Raw genomic sequence first — 15,979 nt, forward strand, 5'->3', positions numbered from 1 at the left:
ATTCAAATAAGTGCTGAAGAATTTAACATTTCATTTCAACTTTGTATTACTCTCAATTCCTTGAATGCATGATAACTGGGTCAATTTTCTACTTAGGCACCAGTAAGAATTTTCCCTCATAAAGGTGTTGTAAGATGCTCTGTACACTGAAAGGTTAATTGCTATCATTTGGGAGAGAGTTTTTTCTTCTGCTAAAATGAATTCTACTTCACACATGAAAATCATGTGACATTTTATCAAATCTTTTTTGGTTTTTTGTTCTTTCAGAATACAGGTTTTAAAACTGGGGTCTAAGTTCACCCTTGAAACCCTCATTATTAGCGATTTACACTAATTAGTGTGAGTGGCTTCCCAGTGTTTCTGTGCAGACAAGTTATCTGGCATTTGGGGTCCTCAAACACAGACAGGGCTTTAAAGACGATTCTGGGAGCAATAAATGTGTGTCCTCACTTTTGATGAAGATTCCTTACACTGAGTTCACAAGCTATGGTCAGATGACAGCAACATCACACTGTGACTTGGTGCTCAGTGCTCCTTTTGGTACAGAGACTAGACACCCCTGAGCAGACAGGTCCTGAGCGCGGCCCTGGGTAAGTGCTACACCAGGGACCCACATACCAAAGTGAACTAACAGAGACCAAACACAGTCCATGAACCCCAGAATCAGACAAGGAGGAGTCAACAAGGAAATTCAAGACTATGGCATTAAACAAAACGGAAAAAAGGATTAAGAGCAGGGCTGAAATCTCTACATAATCTAGAGCTGGGAGTTTTGGAAGGGGAACGGGTGCAGGACAGGAAGGAAACAAAAGGGGTCTGATGATGCAGAAATTTTCTAAGCCTCATTTGTGGAACTGATGCCCCCAAGAATAAATTTTGCTAATAAAAGATGAGAAAGTCTGTTCAGTCACAGAGGAATGAAATACTGGTACATGCTACAACACAGAAGAACTGTAAAAACATTACACTGCGTGAAAGGAGCCAGACACAAAAGATCACATTTACATGACTCCGTTTCTCTGAAATATCTACAACAGGCAAATGCCTAGAGGCAAAAATGCAGACTGCTGATTGCCAGGGAATGGGGGAAGGAAGAAATGGGGAGCGACTGTTTAAAGGGACTGGGGCTTCCTTTTGGGAGGGGAAAAGCTCTTCTGGAACTAGACAAAGGTGGTGGCTGCACAACATTGTGAATGTATGAAATGCCACTGGATTGTTACCTTTAAAATGGTTAATCTGGGGCACCTGAGTGGCTCAGTCAGTTTGAGCGTGTGACTAATGATTTCGGCTCAGGTCATCACAGTTTCATGAGTTCAAGCCCCACATCAGGCACCCTGCTAACCCTGCAGAGTCTGCTTGATACTCTCCCTCTTCCTCTCTCTGCCCCTCCTCCCTGCTGGCACACTCTCTCTCCCAAAATTAAATAGGTAAACTTTTAAAAAATATTAAAAAATAAATAAAAGTTAACTTTACATTTTGTGATTTTAAACTCAATTACAAAAAAATTTTTTAATGCATCAAAAAACCTACAAGCATACACACACAGACACAGACAAATAAAAAGGACTAAGAACACCAACAAAGGCACAGCTTCTTCCTCCCGCCATCTGTGGTGCGAATGTCCCCGTCCTCCCGCTGTCTATGGTGCGAACGCCCCCGTCCTCCTATTATCTATGGTTCTGTGGTGTGAATGCCCTGGTCCTCCTGCCTTCTGTGGTGTGAACACCTCCATCCTCCTGCCACTGTGGTGTGAATGCCTCGGCCCTCCCGCCACCTGTGGTGTGAACACCCCTACCTTCCTGCCATCTGTGGTGTGAATGCCCTGGTCCTCTTGCCATCTGGGGTATGAACACCCCTGTCCTCTTGCCCTCTGCAGGGTGAACGCCCTGGTCCTCCTACCATCTGTGGTGTGAATGCCCTGGACCCCTTGCCATCTGTATGTAAACACCTCCATCCTCCTGCCACCTGTGGTGTGAACACCCCATCCTCCTGCCATCTGTGGTGTGAACACCTCCATCCTCCTGCCACTGTGAACACCCCGGTCCTCCCTCCATCTGTGGTGTGAACACCCATGACTTCCTGCCACTGTGGTGTGAATGCCTCCAATCCTCCTGCCCATCTGTGGTGTGAACACCCCGGTCCTATTGCCCTCTGTGGTGTGAACACACCCGCCCTCTTTGCCATCTGTGGTGTGAATGCCCCAGTCCTCCTGCCATCTGTGGTGTGAACGCCCCAGTCCTGCCATCTGTGGTCTGAACGCCCCTGTCCCCTTGTTACTGCGGTGTTAACACCACTGTCAGCCACCAGCACCGCTATTTAACATGGACAGAGAAGCTGGTGCAGAGAGGCTGGTGCAGACAAGCTGGCACAGAGGAGCTGCTCGTCTTCTCCCGTGGGCTCCCCCTCACCAAAACGTGGCCACACAGTGGCTCACACTTCTACCCCGTCAGCATGGACAGCAGAGGACTACTAAAAATCACAGTGAGCAGAAACATGCTGCACACAGGACCACTCCACTCCTACGGGCACGGGGGCGAGCAGCACACACATCGGGTTTTAATCGCCAGCAGAGCCGACTCTACAGCCCCCCACATGGCATGGCCTTACCTGAAGACTTGGATCCAAGCGTAGAGGACCCAAGCCGGCGGGTGGTCCCCATTCCTACATTTCTCCGTGAGCTGGGTGGAGCTTTGGAGGATGTAGAACTAGCAGAGGAAGGTCTATTACCATCCACAGAATCTTCATCATCAAAATTTTTATCTGAAGAGTAAGCAGAGAAATCATTGTTTTAAAAAGCAGCAAAACAAAACAAAAGGTGCTTTTCCACCCGAATGTAAAACAACAAACTAGCCTTAGAGATGAACGGTGTGCCTACTCTTGGGATGTGAGGTGCCAGTCCATGGTCTAGAAAGGCCTTAGGTAAGTCCAGAATGCAGACGCAAACATCATGTTTGCTTTCACATATCTAGAATGCTCTCCTGCTCCAATTTTGGAAAACAGAGAAAACATAAAGAAGAAAATAATCTCTCATAAAACCACCACCTAATGCAGTTACTTCAACATTTTGGCATATTCCTGACCATTCTTTGCATGCATTTTTTTAAATAACAGTTGATGAGAGACTATACATCATTTGGCATTTTGCTTATTTCAAATATGTGCAGTTTCCCATGTGATAAAATATTCTTTGCAAATGCTGCCTTAATGGTTGCATGGTACTCTGTAATGAGGAAATACCACAACTGAAATAGTCTCGTCGTTAGTCACTCAGGGTTGTTCTGATTTGTCACTGTTAGAAATAACACTGCAACAAATATCTTCCTACTGCCATTTTTGTTTAAATTTCTAACAATTTTTAAGGAAAAAAAACCTAGAAGCAATACCTACTGGGTCAAAGAGTATTAAAATTTTTAGCATACACTGCCAAATTTATTTGCAGAAAGGTCATGAATTTTCTTTTTCCTGGAAGTTCAAAGACGTGCCCATCTGGTCACACCCTTGCCACCACAGTATTATCATTTTTAAATGTCAACCAGTTTGACAGGCAGGAAAAAAAAATGCTTCCTCGGCAATTTCTCTTTTAGTGGAGTTGAGCATTGTTTCTTCAGTTCATTAATTCCTTAATTTTCTAAGCATTAGTGGATCCAAGGAACATTCCTCAGGCTGCATTTAAAACTAAAAAGAAGAAAGAAAAGAGCACTGTGTGGCTCAGTCAGTTAAGCATCTGACTCTGGATTTCGGCTCAGGCCACGATCTCATGGTTTACTGAGTTCAAGTTCCACGTTGCATTCTGCACAATGACCGCGCTGAACCTGCTTGGGATTCTCTCTCTCTCTCCCCCCTCTCTGCCCCTCTCCTGCTTGCATGTGCTCTCTCAAAATAAATAAACTTTTAAAAAAAAGAAAAAAGAAAAAAACATCTTTGGGCTTTAACAAAAATCAACATATTTAGGACAACATGGGGATGGCACAGAATTAACACTATCAGGGTGCACTTATACAGAGTACCAGGGGCTTATACGGCAACTGTGAGTCATTCAGGAGGCTAAACAAAGAACCTAAGAATAATTTAAAATAGAAAAAGGAAACAAACATCTGTAGCTGGCAATATTTATATTTCTAAATAAGGGTACTACATCTTTTCCAATCCATCTGAAGTACATCACTGTTGACCAGAAAACACAAATACCAGTCTGTTTTCTTGACCTGTGGGCTTGTTGGCTCAACTATCAACAGTCAAGTCTTGTGTCTACTGTGGACCCCACAAGTCACCAACAATCCACTTCACATTACATGGCTTCTTTTATTCAACACTGCTGGGAGCTGATCCATTGTTCTAAATGCACATCCTTGGGCAAATTAGCTTCCTTCCACAAGTCTTTAAACCTCTTAGCTCGCCGTATCAAGCAATCCTCTTTTGCAGATGGTTCCTTCAATACACACATCGATTTTCCCGATTCAGATGTTCGGTGGTCTAATAGCATCAACTTCCCATGTGAATCCAAAAGGTGATTCTTAGACTGCAAGCACATTCACGAGGCCCCTTCTCAGAGTAAAACCACGTGTGATGTAAAGGACGAGAACAACTGAAAGAGAAGGCTGCTCACGGAGCACTGCCAGTAGTAGCGGTGACAAGAGCTGTTCTCAACCCATCCGCCCTCAGGGAAGCTCTAATCATTACAGGAACATTCCCGTCTGTGGGACGGGTGCATATGGAAGAGGTGAAGTGAAGACACCGTTATGCTTCACTCAGAAGTTCGTGTAAAGTCTGTAATTTTTCTAACATGGGCAGGCGCTTCACCAAGAACTATATTCGCTTAGTGACAATTATTTTCAGAGGGCCCGTGCCACTGGATTCCCTGGAATTTCTATTGAAGCAATGATGGACTAGCAAAGACCAGACCCAACCTCTTTCAGCAAACAGCCAGAAACCGGACAAAGTAGGTAAAACAACTACTTTGGACGGGACAAGAGACGGTGCAGAATCGTGAGCCCTGAGAGGGAAGAAGACAAGGTGAGCTACAGAGTCACCCAACTTCCGGCCTGGAGAGAGCTTCCAGACCACCGGGTACAAGGAAGGGGACCCCACGCTGAACTGGGAGGCCTCGCCAGGTTGAGAAAAGGAAGGTCAGGGTTCAGGGAGGCAGAGGGGGCGGTAGGTACAGGCAGCGTGCTAGGAAACAGGAAGTACACAGAAAGAGAGCTCCAGAAGTGTACCAAGTAGCCCATGCATGTGGGAGAGCAATCCCACACACAAGGGAAGGCGAAGACGGCCCGGAAACCCCGGAATTCCGCACAGCATAGGAGGGTGTTCCACTGCCGCACCAGAGCACAGTGTTCTTGGAGACTCACCCAAGGCATTCTGTGAGACCCTGTGAGGGCACGGCACACCAAGCCCACCCTCTCCAAGTTTAAAAACCGGCCTCGAGGGGTTAGATCGGCTGGTAACTTAAAACCGCTCCGCCAGGGGCACCCGGGTGGCTCGGCCAGCTGAGGTCCCACTCCTGATTTCACCTCAGGTCATGGGATCCCAGGGCCGTGGGACGCAGCCCCATGTCAGGCTCCATGCCAAGGGTACAGCCTACTTGGGATTCTCTCCCTCTACCTCCCTCTGCCCCTTCCCACCATGCACGCATGCTCTTTCTCTTAAAAACAAAACCAAACCTGCTCTGCCAAAGCAAAGCATAACATTCTTTAAAGGAACTCAACAAAATTCAGACACTTAACAATGCAGCATTCACAATACACAACACCTAATCAAAATTTCATCAACACAAGAAAACGTGGCACACAATCATGAGGGAAAAAACATCAGCAAATAGCGACCAGTAAAGAAATGACAGAGAGGATGGAACTAGCAGGTAATAACATTAAAACTGCTACAACTGTGTCCAAATATTAAAGGAACCAAACAGACATCATGAGAAAAAAAGGGTTTTTTTTTTTTTAATTTTTTAACATTTTTATTCATTTTTGAGAGACACAGAGCAGTAGTGGGGGAGGGGCAAAGAGAAAGGTAAACACAGAATCCGCAGCAGGCTCCAGGCTCCAAGCTGTCAGCACAGAGACTGACACAAGGCCCAAACCCATAAACTGCAGGATCATGACCTGAGCTGAGTTGGAGGGTTAACTGCCTGAGCCATCCAGGCGCCCCTAAGGGTTTTTTAATTAAAAGGACCAAATGGAACTTCTGGAAACTAAGAAAACACAGTATCTGAAATGAAAATATCACTGAATGGGATAAATGCAGATCAGACATCATCAGCTGAAAAAAAAATCAGGGAATTTAAACACATAGCAAAAAAAGTTAACCGAAGTTAAGCTAAGGGACAGAAAAAAGAAAGCCCGAGAAAAATAAACAGGAGGAGCAGAAACTCAGACCTGTGGGATAGTAAGAGGCATCAAACGCACAGGAAACTGCACTCCCCGCGGGAGCCCAAGGGAAGAAAGAACACGTTACGTACACAGGAACAAGGTGACAGGAGGCTTCATCAGAGACTGTGTGCCGAAAGACAATGGAACAGCATCTTGAAAACGGTGACAGGAAACTATTAACCTAGAATTCTCTCTCCACCAAAAATATCTTCTAAAAATAAAGGCTAAATAAAAATGTAATCAGACAAAACCAAAAAAAGAATGCCACCACGAGACCTGCACTCCCCAGAAATGTCCGAGGGAGGTTTTCAGACAAAGGGGGAAATGACACCGAGTGAAACCCTGGGTTACAACAGAGTGAAGAGCGCGGGAGACAGTGAGCAGGTGCGTGAGGAGACCTTCTCCTCATACTGTAAGTCTCTGAGGGACAGCTGGCTATCTAAAGCAAACAGAAAGCCCGAGCATCTAGTTCCTGTTCTTTCTACATCCTCCTGCCCTGGGCAGGTAACCTGGAAGCCAGAGAAAAGACGCCTGTCGGCACAGTGACACGGGCCACACGGGCACTGGCGAAGCCTGCGGAGACTGGAAGCAGCTCAGATCCAGCCCACAACGCACCAGCATCTCTAAAACAAATTTATAACTTGGCCAAAGGCACTCAAGGTGTCATACAACGGTGTAATGCCCTGACAAGGCATGCGTTTCCTCACCAACGTCTGTCTGGAAACGCCTCCCAAGGAAGGGAGGGGGAGGAAAGGGACCCCGAGCAGCCAGTGTTGAGTTGTTTTTAAAAATGAGCTCTGAGAGTCCCAATCAGTCTTTTTATTTACATCTTTTGGAAATAAAATCTAGCAGGCTTACTTATCATTTGTTTTTCCCCCCTAATCAGATCAGAAGCAACTAAATATAGGAACAGTGAGAAGGGGGCATCAGGTGGTGAGCACAGTGATGTTAACGACAAGTGACAGCTGAAAGCCTGACAGCTATATAGAAGGTTAAAAAAAGCAAACACGGGACGAGAAAGCCCCCCACACCCAAGCGCTGGGAACACCAGCGACAGCACAGAGGGGGACCCACAGCACCGCAGCCCAGCAGCACGCAAGCAGCTGTTCCGAACCGCGAGCCTGTCCCATCCGGATCCACTTATCTTCCTGTGGCCTGTGGGCTAACAAGGAAAGTAACTCAGATGTCCTTCTGGAATCAGCAATCCAGGGGAAAAGGGGAAAGAATGTCTTCATTTCCCAGATGAGCAGCTGGACGTCACTTTACACTCAGAGATACTTCACCTGCAAAGATGTTTGCGGGATAAAAGCCTACTGGGCCTATTTGAAAACTGACACACTATAAGTTTACCCTATGCTTCCCAGAGCTTTGAACAGAAATTAAATCAAATTAAAAAGGAGGTTAGGGCCCCTGACAAGTACCAATTTCAATTAACTAGGAAAGTCTCTTATATAGAACATGTTCTTCCTTAACTGGACGGAGAAGCCATGTGTGGATCCATGTCTGGCTGTGGTTACGGAGCGGACCCACTCTGGACACAGCCCCAGAGTAGGCCCCTCCAAGCCCCCGGTGCCACCAGAGTGCTTTCTCAACTAAGCCACCCACACCGAGCTCCACTTGTCATTTAAAGCCCCTTTTCTCTAGGGCTTCAGCTAAGCAGACATATGTTAGGATATAACCTTTTTTTCCATCTTTAAGACAAAAATGTGTGAAAATGAGTATTTTTAGCTATGCTGGCTTGTGCCACTTACATTAGTTTAAAATTTTTTCACACCATATGACAACATATGTTACACAGAAACTGGTCTCCCTGAGCCCAGAGGAGTAACTGACTGATTCTATCCCCAGCCTCCACTGCAAAGACTGTCACCTGGGGTCACTGCCCTCACTGGACAGTCTTCAGTAAAAACCTGGGACAGGCTAACTGGGGCTTTGGTTCCCAGCCTTTTAATCCTTTCTATCACCTGGGCTCCATCCGCCCCTTCCCCTCAGCCCCTTTTTACAGCACTAGGACAAGATGTTTTTAAATGACTCATAAAGTTCCTACAGAGGGACAGGGCAGTTTTCATCTAACTCTCAATCACCGCATGCCTGGCAAGCCAGTTAGTAGGCACAGTGGAGAGAAGGACAGCATACCGACAAGGGCTAGTGGCATAGAAGAGAGTTTAGAACACAGAAGAGACAGGCCCCTTTGAAGAAACAAAAGGCCAGAGGACAAGCACAGTCATCTGTGCACCCAAAAGGAAACCAGCAGATTTCTACACACGTCTGTGAACTTAACTTGCATGAGTCTTGAACCGTGGTCAAGGGGTTGGGTGGAGGGTGGAGGGTGACCATGGCCAGCCTGGAAGGCAGAAGCAGTGCAATGAGCCTCGGTGGACTCAGGCTGTGAAATCCCGGAAGCCCAAGTAGAGCCCCAGCTGGCTCAGAACTGAACTTTAATCGAGCTGAATAGGGAAAGATACCAAGCGACGAGCCACTCAGTGGGTCAAATATGATCAGAAAGACCATCATACATACCACTGTGACCAGAGGTTTGGGTACCGGAATGGCAGAGAAACTATCAGTCTAAAGACAAGACTTCAAGTTTAGTGTCTGGAACCTGGAATTACAAGCTTTGGATCACACCGTCCATTTAGAAAATGTATACACTCATCTAGGACGACAAACAAAATGTCACAGAAAACTAAGAAGTGTCTGTTCCATTGTCCGTCTGCCAGGAAGGCTAGAACCTAAACCACAAAGCGGTTTCCTCTTCTCTCCAGAAGAAGAAAGGCTTGGACTCCTGGAAGCCCAATGGGGAGGAAATGTCTTCATTTTCTAAAGCAAAGACAACCAACTCTCTGTTTCACTGAATTGGGGTCACTTTGTAGAAGCTCGTATTCCTGACAGGCTTGCATTTTCACCCACTCCCTTGTCACAGAAATTCTCCTCCAAGGGAGTAAGAAATGTGGCAGCCTAGTAACTAGAATATAATTAGCATTCCCAGAAGAGGCTGCACAGAGACCTGATAATAAGCCCAGAGGCTGGCTGCTTTTGTAAATATCCCAACATTTCTTCCTTCTAGATCTTTCACAGATCCAAGGCTTTGCTTTGCACAGTCTTGCTCAATGTGGCCGATACAGTCCTATGTTACTCCCTAAAACGCTAGTCTGCTGCCACCTGCTCCTCTGAGTTCTCATCCAGCCCCAGCCTGGAGAAGCCAGCCATCCCTTCCCCATGCTGCATGGCCATCAGCGTGTCTTTCACCCCATCTCACCAGAATACTGGCTCTCTGCAGAAGCGCGTGCCAGGCCCTGTGCTCGCTGCTTTGCATATTCTCACCGAATCCTCCTGACAACTCTCAGAGGGAAGTACTATCATCACTCCACTCCTGGAGGTGAAACACTTAAAGCATCCAGGTATAATGGAACCGAAGCCACATGGCTAACTAGAAGGAGGAATAAGCCCATGCCTGTCTGACTCAAAATCCTATGATCAGAGTCACGATGATGATCATCAACCAAAAAAAAGAGCAAAAAGCAGTTCATATAAACTGGCCACTTACTACGCACTGAGAACTGTGCTAAGTGCTTTCTGTATATTTTAATTCTTAGCTGTTTGCTTACTTAAAAAAGTAATTCACTTAAGATAATTTCTGAAACACAGACTCACTAATATCGTTTACAAATATCCACACAAAAATCCTCAGCAAAGTACTAGGCAAACCAAATCCAGCAACACAAAAAGAATGGTCAGCATAGCCAAGTGGAACAGATCTTGGGGATGTAATGTTACAGAAATTCATCCATTTACTACACTGCACTAACAGAATAAAAGACAAAACAGCAGGCTTAGTAGACGTACTGAAGTATCTTACAATAACCAAAGTGAAGAGCTTTCATGCTAAAAACACAACAAAGATTAGAAAGGAAATCACACAAAACACACTATTAACATCGTATCTAATGGCAGAAGACTAGATACTTTACTCCTAAGATCAGGAACAAGACAAGGCCCCCTCCTGCCACTTTTATTCAACACTGTCCGAAAGGTTGTAGCCAGGGCAATCAGGAAAGAGAGGAAAAACCCCCAGATTACATAGGAAGAACTGAAACTATCTCAATTCACAGATGACATCTGTTTTTAAATTTTCTTTAGTTTTTTTTTTAATTTTTTTTAATTAAAAAAAATTTTTTTAATGTTTTATTTATTTCTGAGAGAGACACCATGAACAGGGGAGGGTCAGAGAGAGAGGGAGACACAGAATCTGAAACATGCTCCAGGCTCTGAGCTGTCAGCACAGAGCCTGACATGGAGTTTGAAATCTCAAACCACGAGTTCACGATCTGAGCTGAAGTCAGACACTTAACCGACTCAGCCGCCCAGGTGCCCTGCACTCCGGAGATGACATGATCTTGTAGACAGAGAGTTCTAAAGGAGTGCCTGGATGGCTCAGGCATTCATTCAACATGTCCAACTCCAGTCATGATCCCAGGGTCCTGGGATTGGCCCCCATGTTGGGCTCCACACAGAGCATGGAGCCTGCCTAAGAGTCTCTCTCCCCGCTCCTCTTCCACTGTCCCCCACTCACATGCTATTTCTCTACAAATGAAAAAAATTTTAAAAAGAAAGCTTTAAAGATCTCATTAAAAAAAAAAAAAACTATTAGAACTAATAAGTAAGCTCAGCAAGGTAGCAGGATACAAGACCAATACAGAAAAATGAATTGCATTTCTATACATCAGCAATGAATGATCCAAAAATGAAATAAAACAATTCAATAGAAAATAGCAACCAGACATGTAGGCTGGAAACAACATAACGTTGTTAAAAGAAATTAAAGACCTAGTAAATGTTCACAGATCAGAAGATTTCTAAAAAGTCACTGTGCTCCTTATCCAGACTATAGTTCTTGCCCATTTGTCCTCACTAGCTTTTAATGTTAAGCAAAGTTAGACGATGCCTCGCAAGGCACAGAAGTGCAAGCCACACTGTCTGAACTGGGTAACAGGGCAAAAGTCTGCTTTCCTTTGAAGTTTCTACATTCCTTTCCCTTCAAAATATGCTGAGTGGGGTACGTGTATCCTTCAAGTCCAGCCAATATGTATCAGTATTAAATAGGATCAGTCCTTTAATAATGCTCTCTGAAAAACACCCTTCAATATCCATATTCTGAACCAAAAACTCCATTCCTCTCCACTATTAATAGTTAAGAAATGCTTTTGTCAGAGCACAAGAGATATAACCTTGAACCTGACTGGCAGACGTTGGCCTAATTCTCAGTACAAAATGGAAACGGCATGGGGAGCCCGAGTGGCTCAGTGAATTAAGCGTCCAACTCTTGGTTTCGACTCAGGTCATCCATCATCTCACAGTTTGTGGGTTGGAGCCCTGCGTCGGGCTCTGTGCTAACAGTTCTCTCTCTCTCTCTCTCTGTCCCTCCCCCACTGGTGCTCTCTAAATAAATAAGCAAACAAACATTTAAAAAATGGAATTGGCATACTGGAAGCTACAGGGTTATCCTAATAAGGGCCACCTCTGCCCTCTGACACCAGTAATCCCTCTCTACCAGAGAAAAGACGAACCTGAAACACAATCAAGCTTTACAGCAAGGGATCATTTTCTACTTCTTCAGCCAAGAACTTTCTGCCAGCAAGGGAGCTGGCATTTAAGACCATCTCAGCCATAACACCTCTAGTGCAGATCGAGCGAGAACAGAGAGGACGAAGAGACAAAAATTTGTTTCGTTTTACTAACCCTTTACAAAGGGAGCTAAAAGCGGAAAAACGTGGGGAGGAGACAGGCAAAGAAAACACTGTCGGAAACCTGAGGGGGAAACAGAACGTAAGGAGGTCATGAGGCAAACCTGCTCCTTAGAGGCCCTGGTGGAAGCGAAACATTCACACGGTGTAAGAAGTGACAAGCGCCGTCTGCAGATGCAGATCTAGGTTCATGTCTTCCTTGGTCCTCAGACAGGAAGGGTTCTGGCCGCCGCTCTCCGGCTTAGGCACAGGTACCAATGAGCACAGGAGGGTCACAGGTGCAGGGACAACAGAGAGGCCCAAAGCTGCTTTGTGGGAGAGGAGAGGCACAGTGGGCAGCGAGCCCGTCCGGAGGTGGGGCTGCCACATGGGCCTGTGCCCTCATCAAGACCAGCTTCAAGCTTTACAAAGACAGTGGGCATATGCTCCTGCTTTGCCATCTGGAAGAAAGGGTGGCACTGCCTACCTACAGGGAGCGGCCAGAGTGTTGTCTGCCCAGTATCTACCCCTTCTTGCACTGACAGTACAGCCCCTGTCTGTACAGAAGGTGACCACCCTTCTCCCACCCCCTCAGAGTGCCCTCACCCCTGCCTCAGGAGACAGGCAGCACCCAGGCCCAGTCAAAGCTTCAGGGCTCTGCCTGGGTCTTCGCAGTGATGGATTCTAGAGCCTCCCTCTCCTGGACTGGGGCTGCGTAGACCCAGTGGTGCCGGGGCCAACAGAATGGAGGAAGCCGCCTAAGCGTGAAGCCAGAAGAAAGCAGGGCAAGAGGCAGAGGGAGCGCAGAGAGGGCACCTCGAAGCCTGCGCCCCAGAGGCCACGGCGGGACCGCCTGGAGCACACCCCGTCGCACAAGCCAGCTGGCCTCCCTGTCCACACCATCGGAGGGGGGCTTGCTTCCCCTGCCCTTGTAGCCCACAGGGGCTCCGTGCCAGAGTAAAGGATCCCATGCAGGTCAGACAACACACGTGAAGACAGAAAAACCACGGGCACACAAGAGGCAGCTGCTTAGACCGTCGTCGTTTGTGTTATGTTGGGAGTACAAAAAGTAAGCCCTTCAAAAATATGTGGATAGGGCTGAAGAATTAGGAATAGATTTTTAAATTTATTTATTTACATAGGTAATCTCTATACCCAGCGTGGGGCAAGAACTCACCACCCTGAGATCAAGAGTCACTTACTCTTCCAACTGAGCCAGCCAGGTGTCCCAGGAGTAGATTTGTTTTTTATGCTATTCAGAGGCATACAATTATGGTTATGCAGCAGAGAAGACTGTGTGGGCATCTGTGAGAAAGGGAAGGCCCAACCAAACCACCTTCGCTAGAGCTCACTCCAGAAAACTCCACCAACCCACCGTCAAGATGCCTTGGGGATGGTCTCAACAACAGTTTTCTCGTGGTCACAGGAAAGAAATTCGGCATTTATAAGGAAGAGGGAAAAAAGCTAATTAGGGATATGCTTCCACAGAGTGGTATCAAGTTTTAAAAATCTCCCTAAGCCATCTACAGCCTCTCTGTGACTTAGAAGTTCAAGTCCAGGGCACAGGGTCAGCCGAGAGGTGGTTTGGTCTCAAAGGAATCCCTTTGTCACGTCTAGAATAAAGCTGGACAGATGCCCAGAAGCATCAGACCCCTCTCGCTGGAGGCTGCTGGAGAGGACGCCTCCCTGAGCACGGAGAACACAGCAAGCACATTCTCCTTCCTTCACCTCGTCACACTCACTCATCAAGCACAACCGTGTGCCAGGGGCTCTGCTGAGGGCAGAGACGCAGACAGAAGTCACCGTTCTCACTCTGGAGCTCACGGTCCGGCATGGGGAACACACAATCGTTACGATTCAGTGTGAGGTTTTGCTTAAGGCACACACAGGACATGCCACATGGATAGAGAACAGGAGTAAACAGAACACAGCCAAGTACACTCAGAAAGGATCTACTGTGCCCTCCTACGAGCTCCAACATGACTCACGCTATTACTGGTGTCCAACAGACAGGATCTCCAGACTGTCCAGATTTAACAGTGACTTCGGAGGAGAGATGTTTTAAATGTGCACACATCGGACATAGTTCGGAACACCCCAGGCTACCACGCTGAGTGAATATACAGGGAGGAAGAACAAATTCCAGAGATGACTCCTGGGCTGTTGTAGGTCAGGCACAGAATTCCTGACAGCAATAAGGAAACAACTGGCTGGCTGCTTTCTGCACACACAGGGGTTCAGAAGCCCCGCGACTCTGGTACTCTCCCCATCTTGCGCACCATGGAGCAGAGGATTGAACCCAGCAGTTAAGAGTTGTTAGCATTAGAAGTTAGCACCTCTTGACTAATCTGAAAGCCGAATTTAAACAAAACCCTGTTAATACCATACCTTTTCCATAGAAAAGAACTTGTAACAACACAGTAATCATCAGGTACAGACCAACCTTAAGAAAGAGTGTCACCCCACACACCTCAGAAAGACCGCAAACATCCTTGGAACCAAACCAAAAGGAAGGGAGCACAAAGAGACGCTACTTTATTATCCCCAAGCATCAAAGACATCGCCAGAGGGGGAACCGGGGAAGGCGGGAATAGCCATCCTTACTGCTGGAAAGCGAGCCTTGACCCAACTCCATATTAACATCTCCGGGTGAACCACAGGAACTTTTTGTCAGACTGAAAACCTGGTTTTACATGGCCGTTAAGGCCCATCATTCCCAGACATCTGTGTATTAGTGCCTTAAACTCTGGAAAGGTCCAGGATTCAGACAAAAGCAGAACGAGCCCTCCCCCAGAGAGCCTCTCCTGCTCCTACTGTCTGCCAGGTTCACAGAGCTGGGACCATCTTTTGCTCCTCTGCTAGCCACCTAACCCAAAGTTCATTGGCTGGAGGAAGAGAAAGAAGGGAGAGGAGGCTTAAATAAGTGGTCATTGGTGGAACTTTCTCCTCAGGATGTCAAAGGTGTTCTGGGAAAAGTCCTCACACCTAATCAATTCACCACTGGCTCTTCTACCCTCTGACCACGAGCTTTTAGCCACTTTTCTCCTCGGAAACAAGGTTATCAATATCTATACCGTATCCTATGAAACGCAGATAAGTCAAGCTCAGGAGGGCTCAAAAAGAGATTCTAAGGAAAAATTAACCGCTGTACTGAAGAAATAATTGCCCTCTTGTTTTAAGAAAGAGATCTCTCCTAGCAAGTATCTCTGAGTAAAGGCATCAAGAGTTTGGGTCTGTTTTATTTTCTCCAATTATTACTGCTTCTTTGTTTCTTTAGTCCAACGTTCATTCAAGTCTAAATAATTCCAGTCTTATAATCTGAAAAGTCAGAAGTCATGGATGACAGTTGGTGGTTTCCTATGTCCATAAAAAATAGGGCTTTCAGACGACTACAACACCGGCGCTTCAAACAAATCTACTGCTAAGGCAGCGGGGTCTTATTAAGCCTGCTCCAATAGCTACCTGGAGTTCACGCTGCTGCAATTTTTACATAATTACAAAGCAAAAAGTAATATAAAGCAAGAAAGACTTGTTTCAAAATTTCAAAGTAGTCAGCTTTCTAAAATTCTTTTAATTGCGTTTGGGTGCCGTGAACTACAAATCGCACTCGGGCCTGTTGTTATTTGTCTAGAGAACGATGCAGACTGAGTGTCTGCCAGCTAAGAGCTTCTACAACATTCTGAGCCGTGGCCATGTGTAGAGGCCACGCAACTACAGGCGCAAAATGGGAAACAAGCAAAGAAAAGCTTAGGGAGGTATCAGTATCACAGGAGGCTGGGACCAAGTGTATTTTTAAAGGCAGAAAGTATAGGAAAGTAGTTACGCCACATAAGGTATAGGATATCCTCACAGAGACTCTGTAAGTTACAGGAAGATTACTGA

General features: G+C 46.2%; 1 protein-coding gene across 10 annotated transcripts in view; it reads right to left on the reverse strand.

Annotated features, from left to right (window-relative positions):
* Positions 1-15,979, reverse strand: part of CLASP1 (cytoplasmic linker associated protein 1) — a 264,293-nt gene that overhangs the window by 117,861 nt on the left and 130,453 nt on the right. For all 10 annotated transcript variants that reach the window (XM_039234904.1, XM_039234903.1, XM_039234905.1 and 7 more), the window contains exon 9: positions 2,608-2,760. In XM_039234904.1, coding sequence (XP_039090835.1) covers positions 2,608-2,760 — 153 coding nt within the window. The remainder of the gene's footprint in view (positions 1-2,607; positions 2,761-15,979) is intronic.

Source organism: Hyaena hyaena, unplaced genomic scaffold (assembly GCF_003009895.1).
Source record: "Hyaena hyaena isolate Hyena2069 unplaced genomic scaffold, ASM300989v1 scaffold_91, whole genome shotgun sequence".
In the NCBI taxonomy this organism is placed as follows: domain Eukaryota; kingdom Metazoa; phylum Chordata; class Mammalia; order Carnivora; family Hyaenidae; genus Hyaena; species Hyaena hyaena.